Here is a 14941-nt window from a genome sequence, read left to right on the forward strand (position 1 = left end):
TCCTTCCAGTTTGTAGAAATTTAATAACCCCTGTTCTTGAGGATATGCTCTAGATTCATTTTTAAGGATAAAGACATAATTATCATCATTTCTAGTTCATTTGCTCTTTCCACTACAATCTGCAAAGCCCTGGATGCCTGAGCTATAGATTAGCTTGTCCTGCCCTTTTCTCTGGGCCCTGGCTTTCAGCTGAGTTAGTTTCTACACCTTTTCCGGTGAGAAGAGCAAACTAATTGTTTTTTGAATTGAAAGTAGGTTTTGCCTTCACTGGATTACATTGTGGGTGCCCTGATACTTGGTTCCAAGGATTATCCCCAGGACACATCCTCCTTGCTCTCTCCCTCTCTTTTCCAAGCTCTAGCAAGGAGTTTCCATTTAACTAATGTGCACATTGCTAATTTTTGTTTTATTATTTACTATTCATACTTTGAAGATTTTATAGAAATTGCTAAAATTTATTGAATGTTTATTATTTTCCATTTTATTGAGGAAGTCACCAGTTGTCATACTAAATAAGCTTTTATTGAAGAAAAATTGGCTGATACAAAAACATTTTCCACTATCACACCTGATTTTCAAGAGTATCAGATAATTCCAGTCACAGCCTCCATCCTCTGCTGTCCTGGAACCAACCTTGTATGAGAGGAACAGCTTGCCCCATGGCGCCCTCTGGTGGTACAAAGCTTACAGTTTTTTATTTTCCTCCAAGAAAACGTGAATCTTAAGCCGATATTAATAAAAAAAAAGTGAAAGAGAAAGATTTACAATATATGTTGAGCTTACACCTACGTTTTTAATGCAGTAATAAAAATTCTTCCTTTTAATATTTCATTAACAGTTTGGGAGTTCACTGAAGATATATTTTTTATAACCTTTATAAAACATGAACCTGGCACTGTCATTCTAATTAGATTATAAATTCACTGAAATTATTTCTTCTATGACCTTTAAAATCAGTTTGTGGATTCTGAAAATAATAAAAATTATTAAGTCTACTTAAAATGGAAAGATAAAATAAAATAAGGCTGATATTATTTTTAAGTGTTTTTTAAAAATTGTGGGAATTCTATCAATTTCTTGCTGCTTAGCCACTGTATTGGTTTTCTATTACTGCTGTAACAAATGAAAACAAGTCAGTTTTTTATCTTACAGTTCTATAGTTTAGAAGTTCAACATGAGTTTTCCTGGACTAAAACCAAGGTGTCACAGGGCTGTATTCTTTCCTGAAGTTCTAGGAGAAAACTGGCTTTTTGGTTTGTTTGTTCTCATTTTGCCTTTTCCAGCTTCTAGAGGCTGTTTATGGCCCCTTTTCTACCTCTTCAAAACCAACAATGTCTCATTGTTCACTTCAGCCTGGAAAAAGCTTTTCATTTTCATGGAACCATGTGATTAGGTTGGGGCCATTCAGCTAATCCAGATAATCTCCCCAATTTAACATATTTAGCCTTAATTATGTAAAGTTCCTTTTGCCATGAAATGTATCCTATCCACAGGATTGGAGATTACCGTAGGTTGTGGATATTTGGGGAAACCATTATTTTGACTACACAGCCATTACACAAGTTCAGGTGCTTTTCCCTTTCAGATCTACACATAATGTTTTAGACTTCTGAAATTCCAGTTCCTCCTTCACAATACTCTATTGCAAGCATGGCTGGTGCCCCGTATGACAGAGAGACCCATCTTTCAAATATGAGTTGCTTCTGGGCTCACCAACTCCTGAGGATTGATTGCTTCAACCCAGTGGGGACCATCCTGTGCGGAGATGCCTGTATTGGCCTCAGCCAGGGATTGGAGGACGTGAGGTCTGACTTGTCACTCACATTGCAGAGCTTTCTGAGGGGATCAGGCTAAGATGTTACTTTAGCTGAACCTTATCTTTGCCTAGCTTCTTCCCATTTTCTCCTGATTCATTCAGTCTCCTTGGTTTTACTTAAGAGACCCCACCCCCAGTAAATTAGTTTCTCAGCCTCTGGCTCTAGGGAATCTACTTGACATGCCATTAGAGGAATCTTCCTAAAGCTGAATTCTGCTGAAAATTTTTCTACAACTCCCTGATACCTACCAAATTAAGTTCAAAATTCTTAATGACTAGAATGAACAGTCTCCACTGAAATCTCTGCCTTATGTTTTATTTCACTCTTTTTCTCTGTTAGAGCCTCTGCTGCACACCACAAGGACTAGTGTAGGCAGCCAGATGCAGGACTTCCAGGTCGTATTTTAATTTATTTTCTTTTTCTTTTTTTCTTTTTTTTGTATTTTTCTGAAGTTGGAAACGGGGAGGCAGTCAGACAGATACCTGCATGCGCCCTACCGGGATTCACCCGGCGTGCCCACCAGGGGGCGATGCTCTGCCCCTCTGAGGCGTTGCTCTGTTGCAACCAGAGCCATTCTAGCACCTGAGGCAGAGGCTATGAAGCCATCCTCAGCGCCCGGGCCAACTTTGCTCCAATGGAGCCTTGGCTGTGGGAGGGGAAGAGAGAGACAGAGAGGAAGGAGAGGGGGAAGGGTGGAGAAGCAGATAGGCGCTTCTCCTGTGTGCCCTGGCCAGGAATTGAACCCACTATTCCTGCATGCCAGGCCGATGCTCTACCACTGAGCCAACCAGCCAGGGCCTATTTTCATATTTTTGTTCATTGTTGTCTTCCTCCCCCACACACCTCCACTCAACTCTTTCCATCCTTCAAGCTCCAGCCTCCCCTTCAAGCTGCAGTGACTCTTTCAGCAAATGATCTCACCTCCCATGAGCTCTTAGGGAACACAGCGACCACATCACAAAGGACACTTCTTATGTCATGATTGGAACTTTTGTTTACTTCTTAAAGATGTAGCCTGGTATTCTGGAACAATCCACAGATAGGCCTTGGATTGAATTTTGGCCCCTGCCATTTACTAATTATATGACTTCAGAAAGTTATTTATAGATGCCTGAGTTCCCCTCTCTGTGAAATGTAATGGCCTAAGTAACTATTAAAAATAACATAAATTACTTTCTGACTCAAAACTAACTTTAGTTTGCCAAAATTTCTAAAATATAGAAAAATATTTGGGAAAATCATTTCAAAGGGTAGAGAGCAGAGACAAAATATATATATAAACCAGATGCACAAAGTGCAGTTTGATATTATTGTTTCATGTGAGTGACAATTGAGCCTTTTGTTACTCGATGTCCTCATCACCCATAAGACCATTGCAAACCAGTTGTTTACAGGAAAACTAGCAGTTTCTGCTATAGAATCCTAAGAAAAATGTCGCCCCATTATCCTCCTGAAGTATATACTGTGTAATGCATCGATAATATCCTCAAAAACTGTTTTATATTTCTGTGAACCAAAGGACACAATAGAGTGAGAAGGCAACTTTTGGAATGTGAGAATTGTCTTTTAAGACATTAATATCCTGAGTACATAAAAACCCCCAACTCAACAACAACAAAGCAAATAACCTGACCTACTGCAGAGCAGTGCTCCTAAAAGTTACACCATCTGAATGATCTGGGTACTGTTAGTCACCAGTGTAATGGATGGAAACATAGGCACTCTTAGTTTCATATGTAGCCTTGTCCCATAGGGAGTGGAGATACTGGAACTCAAACCAAGACAGATGGTCTATACTCAGTGTCTGTACTATCAGCCTCCCCAGTGGATTATGCCAATACAGTTCCTATTATAGTGCTTAGTGCTCAGTGATTGTGAATAATAATTGCTATTTTATTAAAGACTCTTTGTTCACAGTGCCTCCCAAGCCTGCACTAAGCCTTTGGTAAATGTTGAGCAAATAACTAGCTGGAACTAAGATAATTTTATTTCTCTAATTCAGTTCTACCTCCTGTGGTGTTTTATCATTTTCCCTACTGTCACAGTATTTGCTGTGGGCCCTGTTTTTACGTTGAGACCTCTACTTTGTTCCAATGTGATGGTAATCTAGAAAGTGAGTAGACAGGTTCATGAACAAAGTGTTTCAGTGTGAAAGTGTCCATTTCTATTCATTTCTTCCCAGGCAAACAATCAATATTTCTTTATGGTCACTAGTTAGAGAATGGATTTCTTATATCTAATAGGACATACTGAAATTGTTAAGATTCTTTTGTCTTGCTTCTGTGTTGTGGAATCTCTTGCCTATGTACATGTGACTCACACGTGACCTACATGTGCATTACATGATAATTTGGCAGTGAAGGAAAATCCCTAAAATTGCTTTATGTGCTATGTTGGTTGTATGCTTGATTTATAGTAGGTAATGGTCCTAGTATTAATAACGAGAGATAAAATGTAAGTGAGATTGTTGTCCACGTTTTGTCTCAAAGACCTCTCTCAAAAGGAAATTTGAAAAATGTCATTCAAGGGAAAATATTTGCAGTTTGCATCATAGACATAGCTCAATAACCCAAATTATAGGGCACTTCAAAAATTGGGAATAAGGCATGACCTGTGGTGATGCAGTGGATAAAGCTTCAACCTGGAATGCTGAGGTCGCTGGTTTGAAACCCTGGGCTTGCCTGGTTAAGGCACATATGGGACTTGATCCTTTCTGCTCCTCCATCTCCTTCCCTTTCTCCATCTCCCTAAAAATGAATACATTTTTTAAATCTGAAAAATAAGGAATAAAAGACCTGCATTCCACTAAAATGAGCATATGAGCACATTGTTCACAGAATAAAAAAGCAAAATGCTTCTTAAATGTGTAAGAAGAAGCCCCCAGCATTGTTCAAAATAAGAGCATGCAAATTAAACACTGCTCAGCTATCAGATTTTCTTAAATCTCCAAGTTTGTTAAAATACTCTGTTGGTGGGTCTGTGGGGAATAAGCGTGTTCACACATTGCTGGTAGGAATGAAAATGTTGCAAACACTGTAGAGGGAATATTTTAAGATCTTTAAATTTAAGTGAAATTATTATTTGATCAAATGATTCTAATTTTATGAGCCTATTCTGTGGACACACTAAAAAAATATGAAAAGATCTCTTCATGCTACTATACATTTGAATGGCAAAAAGCTAACCAGCTACATGTTCATTAAAAGAATACTGGATAAATTATAGTTCATCTACACAATAGAGACTACACAGTGATCCCAGGATATATTGTTAAATGAAAGAGTCAAGGAAAACATTATGTTTAAAGTGTGCTCCTATTTATTTAAGTAAATATAATGAAAATATAGATACAAATTTGTATTATTAAGCCAAAACAACAATAGCAAAACCTGTCATACTGTAAGACACACACACACACACATACACACACACACAATTTTTAAAAGTTACCCAAGGGATAAAGGAAGGAATAGAAAGTAGAGGATAGGAAAAGAAACTTAACTTCTTGAAACTTCAAATATTTGACTTTAGGATCCTTTAAATATTTTATGTAATTTTAAAACAAAGTTGTCTTGGAACAGTAACTTCCAGTAATTGAAAGCAAGATGAAAGAAGTGAGCACAGCTGAAGCCCACTATTATTTTCTCCATTTCATTCTCTACTGGAAGGAAGGGAGGCTCTTTGGAGACCAAGACTCAGGCTGTAGCTGAGACCACACCGACTGAGTCTGGAATATAATTTAGTGCCAGAAGGTAAAGATGCAACTAAAGAATGATGGCACCTGTCAAAGGACACAGGGGCCTGCTTGTAGGAGCTCCTTCTGTGACTATAAAGAGAAATGATAGTAATGTGTTATAATCCATTGAATAGAAGCATAATCCATAAATCCACACTGGTAGACATATGTATCTACACACATATACCTGCACATATGTAAATGGAGATGAAGGCGGTCTTTTTCACAGTGTGGTACCAACAAATAAGAACTTATGTGTCAAAATTGGAAAATTTATTGAAATTTGAAAGTCACAAATTGTCAACCATTATTGTAATTAATGCAGGCAAAGGTCAGCAAAGGATATTAGAATTATTGGTTGAAATTTTGATGAAGTACAGGTGATCTACATAGTCTCAAAGTTATTTCCAGAAGATACTTAATAATTAACAAGAGAAAAGTAGCAACTTTACAATGGAGAATCCTGGATGACACTACCTTAAACAAGTGATCAAGGTTAATGTCTCTAGTGATAGAACAAATCAGCATCATGTGCCTTTTGATATGAAAAGAATACATCACTTCTGTATTATTGTTGTCAAAGTGCATGATTTGATTAGAAGACTGAGGAAAACAGTGGATAGTCACCATATAAGGGAACCTGGAAAATGACTGGCCCTTATTTTTAGATGAATATGAAGGTTAAAATGTCAAAGAAAGACGGAAAGCTATTCCACATTAAAGAAGATTGATAAAAAAGTATTAAAATCAAATGCCAAATGTGATACAGGATTTTCTTTTGCCATGAGCAACATTATTCAAATAATAGGGGAAATTTAAACAAGGTTGGTATATTAGCATTTTGGCAATGTTAATTTTTGGTTTTGAGAATTATACTGTGGCCATAAAAGAAAACATCCTTCTCTATAGGAAATATACCTTGAAGTGTTTAGAGGTAAAAAATAAAATCATATATGCAACTTACTTACAAGTGGCTGTAGGAGAATTTTAATCATATATTAGAGAGAAAGAAAAATGATAAAGCAAAATGTCACCCAACAATGTTAACATTATCATATTAACAACTCTTGAGCCATCTGGATGAAGGGCATACAGAAGTTTCAGTTGTTGGCCCTGGCCTGTTGGCTCAGCGGTAGAGCGTCGGCCTGGTGTGCGGGGGACCCGGGTTCGATTCCCGGACAGGGCACATAGGAGAAGCGCCCATTTGCTTCTCCACCCCCCCCCCTCCTCTCTGTCTCTCTCTTCCCCTCCCGCAGCCAAGGCTCCATTGGAGCAAAGATGGCCCGGGCACTGGGGATGGCTCCTTGGCCTCTGCCCCAGGCGCTAGAGTGGCTCTGGTCGTGGCAGAGTGACGCCCCGGAGGGGCAGAGCATCGCCCCCAGGCAGGCGTGCCGGGTGGATCCCGGTCGGGCACATGCGGGAGTCTGTCTGTCTCTCCCCGTTTCCAGCTTCAGAGAAATACAAAAAAAAAAAAAGAAGTTTCGGTTGTTTTTGCTTTAGTTTTTTTGTAAGTCTGAATTATGCCAAAATGAAATATTTAAAGCATATATATTTCTTAGATTTGTTTGCTGATACAAATTCAATAACAAACAGTACCCCTACCATCCAGATTCTAGTCTTAAAATATATTTCCCACTAAGCCCTGGCCGGTTGGCTCAGCGGTAGAGTGTCGGCCTAGCGTGCGGAGAACCCGGGTTCGATTCCCGGCCAGGGCACATAGGAGAAGCACCCATTTGCTTCTCCACCCCTCTGCCACGCCTTCCTCTCTGTCTCTCTCTTCCCCTCCTGCAGCCAAGGCTCCATTGGAGCAAAGATGGCCCGGGCGCCGGGGATGGCTCCTTGGCCGCTGCCCCAGGCGCTGGAGTGGCTCTGGTCCCGGCAGAGCGACGCTCCGGAGGGGCAGAGCATCGCCCCCTGGTGGGCAGAGCGTCGCCCCTGGTGGGCGTGCTGGGTGGATCCTGGTGGGGTGCATGTCCCTTAGAACAATGGTGGATACCAGTCTGCAGCAGACAGTGTACAGCAGGGGTCCCCAAACTATGGCCCACGGGCCACTTGCGGCCCCCTGAGGCCATTTATCTGGCCCCTGCCGCACTTCTGGAAGGGGCACCTCTTTCATAGGTGGTCAGTGGAGGAGCATAGTTCCCATTGAAATACTGGTCAGTTTGTTGATTTAAATTTACTTGTTTGTTATTTTAAATATTGTATTTGTTCCCGTTTTGTTTTTTTACTTTAAAATAAGATATGTACAGTGTGCATAGGGATTTGTTCATAGTTTTTTTTGTAGTCCAGCCCTCCAACGGTCTGAGGGACGGTGAACTGGCCCCCTGTGTAAAAAGTTTGGGGACCCCTGGTGTACAGTGAGCCTAAAATATCTTGTCAGGCCAGAAGACAAGAACACGATGGAAGACCACCAACACTGTGTTGGAAGAGCTCTGGAGCCCAACCTCCATAGTCTCCCACTGGGAAGAGTGAGAAAATCTGACCCTGAATAATAAGAATAATACCTGGAATACAGTGAATTATGTCTAAAATTTTTAAATCTTTGTGTTCACCCCAGAAAAGTTAATGATTTTTAGAGAATGTTAGGAGGCCAAAGTTGTTATTTTCGACTAATAAAGAATCAAACATTTAATCTGACTGTTCTATTACAAATTATGCTTCAGAGTAACCCAATAATTGAAGACAGGAAGCTTCTCTGTACAGAGGTATTTCAACAAATAAATGAATGTGGAATTGTGTAATTAGATAATCACCATTTGACAATATCTACTGAATTAATGGGTATAAGGAATATTTTTCAGTGCTGCCAGCATCATTAAGAAGCCTCAATGGGACATTACATGCCTCCAGATGAAACTATCCATTGTCTCTGAAATAGAACTTGCCAACAACAACAAAAACTTTATCCAGATCTAACTACTATTTTATAGAAATCGCAAGGGTCAGAGATACATTTCAAACTACATCATAGGGATGCAAAGGAAAAAATCCAGCTTATGGAAAATTCATGTGACAAAGTACTTGAGTTTTTTTTTAATAACAACAGCAACAACAAAATTATAAAAGAAAAAGAATGAGACAGAGAAGGGAAACCTACAGATTAAAAACGATTTAAAAAACTTCTAATCAGTCAAAATGTATGGAGCCTTGCTTAAAGCCTGACTGTGCAAGCAGAGAGTCAGGGAAATTTGAGAACTAATTAGGTATTTGTTGATATTCAAATACTGTTGTTATTGTAATTGTTTATAAAAATTACTTTTTAGAGAAACAGATTGGACTGTTTAGAAATGATATGATATGGTGAATGGTATTTGCTTTGAAATGATCTGGGCAGGGAAGGGCGAATGTGGAAGTGATGTAGGTTGATTTAAGGATAGGGTTTACCAAGGGGTTGATTATCAACTAAAATGTGAGTACAAGCGGTTTTATTCTTTCTACCTTTATATTTACATAAAAATTTCCATTAAAAGAGGAAAACGTTTTAGATCATGGGTAGAAGAGTGGAGAAGACAGCAGGAGAGAGAAGGAGGGATAGTACGGGGCACCTCCTTAGGCTAGCAGGTATGCTAGGTGTTTTCTGATTTACTGAACTTAGTTCTTGCACTAGTCCAGTGAAGTGGTTATGCTTTTTCTGTGTTTGAATGAGGATACTAAGGCTAGAGTAATTTCATGATTTGTTCAAGGTCTCAGAACTAGTACTTGGTAGACCTGGTATAAATACTCCCTGACTGGCCCTTTATCCCTTGCTTTTCTTTATTGTTTTCTCTTTCTCTCTCTCTCTCTCTCTCTCTCTCTCTCTCTCTCTCTCTCACACACACACACACACACACACACACGCAAAATCTATAAAAAGAAGGGAAATCCTATATATTGCAACAACATGGATGGGCCTTGATTTCATTGTGCTAAGTGAAATAAGTCAGACAGAGAAAGACAAATGCCATATGTTCTCACTTATATGTGGAAGCTAAAGAAACCTAACTCAGAAACAGAGAATAGTGTTTACCAGGGGTAGGGAATAAGGGAAATTGATGCAAATGGCCAAAAGGTACAAACTTCCAGTTATAAGATGAATAAGTTATGGGATCTAATGCACAGCATGGTGACTATAGTTAACAATATCATACTGTATACTTGAAAGTTACTAAGACAGCAGACCTTAAAAGTTCTTACCACACACAAAAATAAGGTTATTATGTTAAGTGATGGAAATATTAACCAGCCATTTTGTGGTAATCATTTTGTATTATATGTATACATGAAATCATTATATTGTATAACTTAAACTTATACAATGTTATATGTCAATATTATTTCAATAAATCTGGGAAAAAGCAGTAGGAAGAGAGCTTTTAACTATTTGTTTACATTACTTTTCTCTAATTGTTAACTTCAATGTGTGGATTAGTTTAAGGATAATTATCAAGTTCAAACATCTCCCGTGGTTTTTTGTTAAATCAAACAGTTAATGTGTGATTGTGCTTTAAGATTTTCCTTCTGTGAAGTGGCAAAATTAGAATAGTTTACTCTAAAGCTTGAGTTGCTAAGAAATATTTCACCATTCCTAATCAATTATCATCTTGTAGACTTCCCTCTGAAATGTCTTAAACATTTATTATTCAGTGTTGTCCATGAATCATTTACATGATTTTTATTTTATTATTTTTATTTTTATTTTTTTGCCAAAGCTGGAAACGGGGAGGCAGTCAGACAGACTCCTGCATGCGCCCAACCGGGATCCACCCGGCATGCCCACCAGGGGGCGATGCTTTGCCCCTCTGGGGCGTCGCTCTCTTGCGTCCAAAGCCATTCTAGCACCTGAGGCAGAGGCCACAGAGCCATCCCCAGTGCCCAGGCCATCCTTGCTCCAATGGAGCCTCGCTGTGGTAGGGGAAGAGAGAGACAGAGAGGAAGGAGAGGGGGAGGGGTGGAGAAGCAAATGGGTGCTTCTCCTGTGTGCCCTGGCCGGAATCGAACCCGGGACTCCTGCACACCAGGCCAACGCTCTACCACTGAGCCAACCGGCCAGGGCCTACATGATTTTTAGTTAGACCTGAAGGTACTTCACAATTTACCATGTATGCATTGTTTTCTATTCTTTGAGTTATTTTTAATTTAATTAATGCACATTTTTGTGCTTGTTTTATGAAATCAGTTTGCTAGTTATTATGGAGGAAACAAAGGAATTTAAGGCATGATCCAGCCTTGCATGAAGATGTTGTTTTATTGAGAAAACATTCAAATAATATGGAATATGAACAGATATTGTGCTGATAACTAGTGAGCAGAGCAGTTGAACACACTGTGAGTTTTCACTGGGGAGGCCATTTGGAGAGTCTGGTCTAAGGTAATTACTTAGACAGATTAGTTCCTGCTGATAGAAAATACTAAGCAAAACTGTGTCCTTTGGGAGAACTTTTTACTGGCAATGTTTTGATTATTAAATTTACATACAGTTGCTTAAGAATCTCAACATCTATGCACCTTTATTCTTAGGAGGCAAAATGTATTTATGCATTTTGAAGGAATAATTTGGATTTACATTGTTTAGCAGTGTTTTAAAGAAAATTTTAGCCTGACCTGTGTTGGCACAGTGAATAAAGCGTCAACCTGGAAACGCTGAGGTTGCCGGTTCAAAACCTTGGGCTTGCCTGGTCAAGGCACATATGGGAGTTGATGCTTCCTGCTCCTCCCCCCTTCTTTCTCTCTCTCTCTCTCCCCTCTCTATAATGAATAAATAAAATCTAAAAAAAAAAGAAAATTTTAAATGATTTATTTATCCATGCACTTAAAATATTGTCAGAAATGTGTTTTATTCAGTACGCACTTAAAAATTTTCTCTACCCTGTACTGATGTTTGTGACGTGTCACATGTCTTGCTAAGAATCGCTCTCTTCACTGAAATCCTTTCATAAAGATGAATGGAGAGATATATAGTCAAAGATAAGCAAAATATCCAAAGAAAAATATGTAATTTATAATTATTACAGGTAAATAGACATTCATGAAATTTTAGAGTTATATAATTTTTAAAAGGGCAGATATATTTTTTTTAAAAAAAAAGCTTGTGCATTCCAAAAAAATAAAAATAGTAGAGTCACATTATTTTTTCTCCTGTGAAATACTCACCACCTAACTCCTCTGGCCCTGTTTGCAGCTCTTTGTATGGCTCTGCTTGTCACTGCTTCTCACTAAATCTCTGCTGCCAGCTGGAGTTAAATGGGCTGCATATCAAACTGTTCCTCTTTATCTCTCTGCTCTACATTCCACCAGCAGTGGCATCTCTTATTTTATTTAATTTCTAATAAACAGCCAAGGGTTTTTTGTTTTGTTTTGTTTTTGAGAGAAAGAGATACAGACAGGAAGGGAGAGAAATGAGAATCATCAGCTTTGTAGTTGTGTTGCTTTAGTTGTTCATTGATTGCTTCTCATATGTGCCTTGACCAGGGGGCTCCAGCCGAGCCAGTGACCCCTTACTCAAGCCAGCGACCTTGGGATCATGTCTGTGTTCCCACACTCAAGCTGATGAGCCCGTGCTCAAGCTGGGTACCTCAGGGTTTTGAACCTGGGACTTCAGCATCCTAGATTGACACTGTATCCAGTGTACTACCACTGGTCAGGCAGAGTCTTTTTTCTCATTCTCTGTAGTCTCAACTTCTGATCATATTCAACTCTAAATCCTATTTTACTTTTTCATTTATATAGTGTCTGAACCTTCTCATTTCTCTTGTTACAATGGTCAGTTTCCTGGTTCCCATTCTTATCTGATGAGCATATAGTAAGACAAATCTTCAAGCCCAATTCTGTCCCATAATGTAAATGAGAATAATAACATTGAATTAATTATGTTTCCAGTCTTTGAATCATATATCTATAAAATAGAACTTTATGGGAAGAAACCTGCCTCATCAATTCTCTGCTCTGTTTCTCTGCCCATATTTACAACCAAGCATCTATTCTTACCCAACTGGCCCATTCCTGTAGTTCAGCTTACCGTGGTTTTTCCGGGTATATCACATGTAGAGAAGTGGTTTGAATACAGTCCACATCCTTAAATAAATGGTCTAGTGTATGTACAGAATTCTGTGGCTTAACTGTGCTACCCTAGTAATTCATCTGATACAGTAGGCTTTGTAATTCCCATCATCACCATTTTACAGTTGGAGAAAGTGAAATTTGGAGAGCAAGTAACATTTCAAAGTCAAACAGACCAAAACTGATTCTGAAGCTGTAAATATGTTTACAGAGTTTTTTATCCTAAGCATATCTTTGTCCTAATTTGCTTTTAGAAGCAAATTTAGGTTTAAGTTTTAACAATATTGCAGTTCATTTTAATTCTTGTGTTTCAAATGATATAGTATAATATAGTGGCAAATGAATATGTCTTTCTAGATGTTTCAAAACATTAATTTGATTGCATGACCTCACAGCTAAAAGCCATTACACTGATTTGGTTTTCTGACTCTGGGAACATAAATATGGAAGGAATTCAGGTTAATTGCTAAGTTATGCAAACACTGTTACTAAATATTTGCTATATTTTCATGTGGGCTAGGAATGAGTATTAAGATATTCAGCTACTTTCTGTTGCTTGGTAATGTTTATCAAATATGTCCTAATCACATTTCATGTATTACTTTTGTTGTTGCGTTTGTATGTTAATTAATATTACCTTGTATATGTTGTAATATTGTGTTGGTATTATATTGTTTTATTTGTATATTATTTTTGAGAATTGTAAGGGCTCAGAAGACCAGGTCTGAATTTTTTAAGGGAGTGTTCAAGACTCTTATAATACTAAAAATTATAGCTAAATATAATTTAAACACAAAGCCTGTGTTCCTCAGATTAAGGTATTGTAAATTGCATTTTTTTTTTACTATAGGACTAATACATATTTATCCTAGAATTGAAAAGACATGGAATTCAAAAGAAGAAGTTAAAATTAACCTGTGTTTCCTGCATTTAGTTAAAACTATTAAAATTTAGCCTTGCAATTGTTTTTCCCAACAAATCAAACAGTATGTGGCACAAAGTAGGTCTTATTAAATATATAAAATGAATAAATTAATAGATTAGTATATGAATGATGGATATAGATCCATGTGAATTTTTAAACAAAATTTTAGACGATACTATAGGTATGGTTTTTTAACCTGCATTTTTCCACTTACCAAGATATTCCTAGAAATTACACATATTCAGTGCTCTCATATCATTTTAAATGATTAAATGATATAAATATTAAAAATGTCATTTCAAGAGCCACATCATATCCAAGTCTATAAAAAGAGATAACATTAACATTTTTTGAATGAGCACAGACCAGTCATTGATACTAACCTACTTTGAACCTCAGTCCAATCCCCAAATGTCCAAAATGCTCCACAATTGGAGGCAATGCTCCTTCCAACCCTGTTACCTCATCTCCTTATTTCCTGACCAGTTTCTTCCTGCAAAATTATTCTTCATTTCCCAGCAACATCAAGCTCTTCCATTGTGCAGGCCTCACAACACGCTCTTTTTTCTACCACAAAAGCTCATCCTATACCTCCTTCCTGAGAACACACATGCAGCCTTCCACATCCAAATCAAAGATTTCACTCCTGGATCCTTTGTGGCAGAGACCTTCAGGCATCAGCACAAACCATATAGAGTAAGTCTAGTAAAGATGGAGGGAACTGAAGTTTTAGTTAATTCAGAAAGAAAAAAGAAATATTTAATTTGAGAAAGTAATGGAAACTCTAGACAAAATTATTTCCTTCTTGTCCTATTGACAAGAGTAAATAATCTAAGGTGGCCTGCTCTTTTTTCCTCTTCAGGAAACAGTGGCGTTTAATTCTTCTCTTCTGAGGCCCCGTGTGATTGGAGAATGGATTGGCCGAGAAGAGAATGATGCTGATCCATTAGCCGCTGAAATGCTGCAGCCCCCAATTCCGAGAAGCAAAAATGAGCAATGGGAAGGTGAAGACAGCAGCTCCAGCCCTGCAGGAAGGTGAGATGAGATGGCATCTGAGCTCCTGAATATTCTACTGCTCACAAAAATTGGGCGATATTTCAAAATGAATATAAAGCGATGAAAAAGAGAAGCATTTGATTTTTTTAATTAAACAATAACATCAGAAAAGCAAATGACAAGTCAAAGAAAACTTTTCAGTTATGCAAATGAGATACAAAACTAACTTTTATTTCATTGGTGAAAATGCACTATACAAAAGGCTGAAAGCATACTGGAGTATCTACATCTTCCCTGATCCCCTATTTTTGTGAGCAGTGTATTAGTCATTACAGTGTAAAGGGAAAGTAAATCCAAGTGCATGATTTTATTGAAATAACTCATAGCAATTTTATATAGAAAATTCTTTTGGACTCCACACAAGATAAAAAT

The 14941-nt window shown here is 38.0% G+C and overlaps 1 protein-coding gene across 1 annotated transcript in view; it reads left to right on the top strand.

Moving 5' to 3' along the window:
• Nucleotides 1-14941, top strand: part of C3H8orf34 (chromosome 3 C8orf34 homolog) — a 401548-nt gene that overhangs the window by 128275 nt on the left and 258332 nt on the right. Inside the window, 1 exon segment of the mRNA XM_066264685.1 lies at nt 14376-14548. Within this exon segment, the coding sequence (XP_066120782.1) occupies nt 14376-14548 (173 nt within the window).

This window comes from Saccopteryx bilineata, chromosome 3, assembly GCF_036850765.1.
Source record: "Saccopteryx bilineata isolate mSacBil1 chromosome 3, mSacBil1_pri_phased_curated, whole genome shotgun sequence".
Taxonomy (NCBI): domain Eukaryota; kingdom Metazoa; phylum Chordata; class Mammalia; order Chiroptera; family Emballonuridae; genus Saccopteryx; species Saccopteryx bilineata.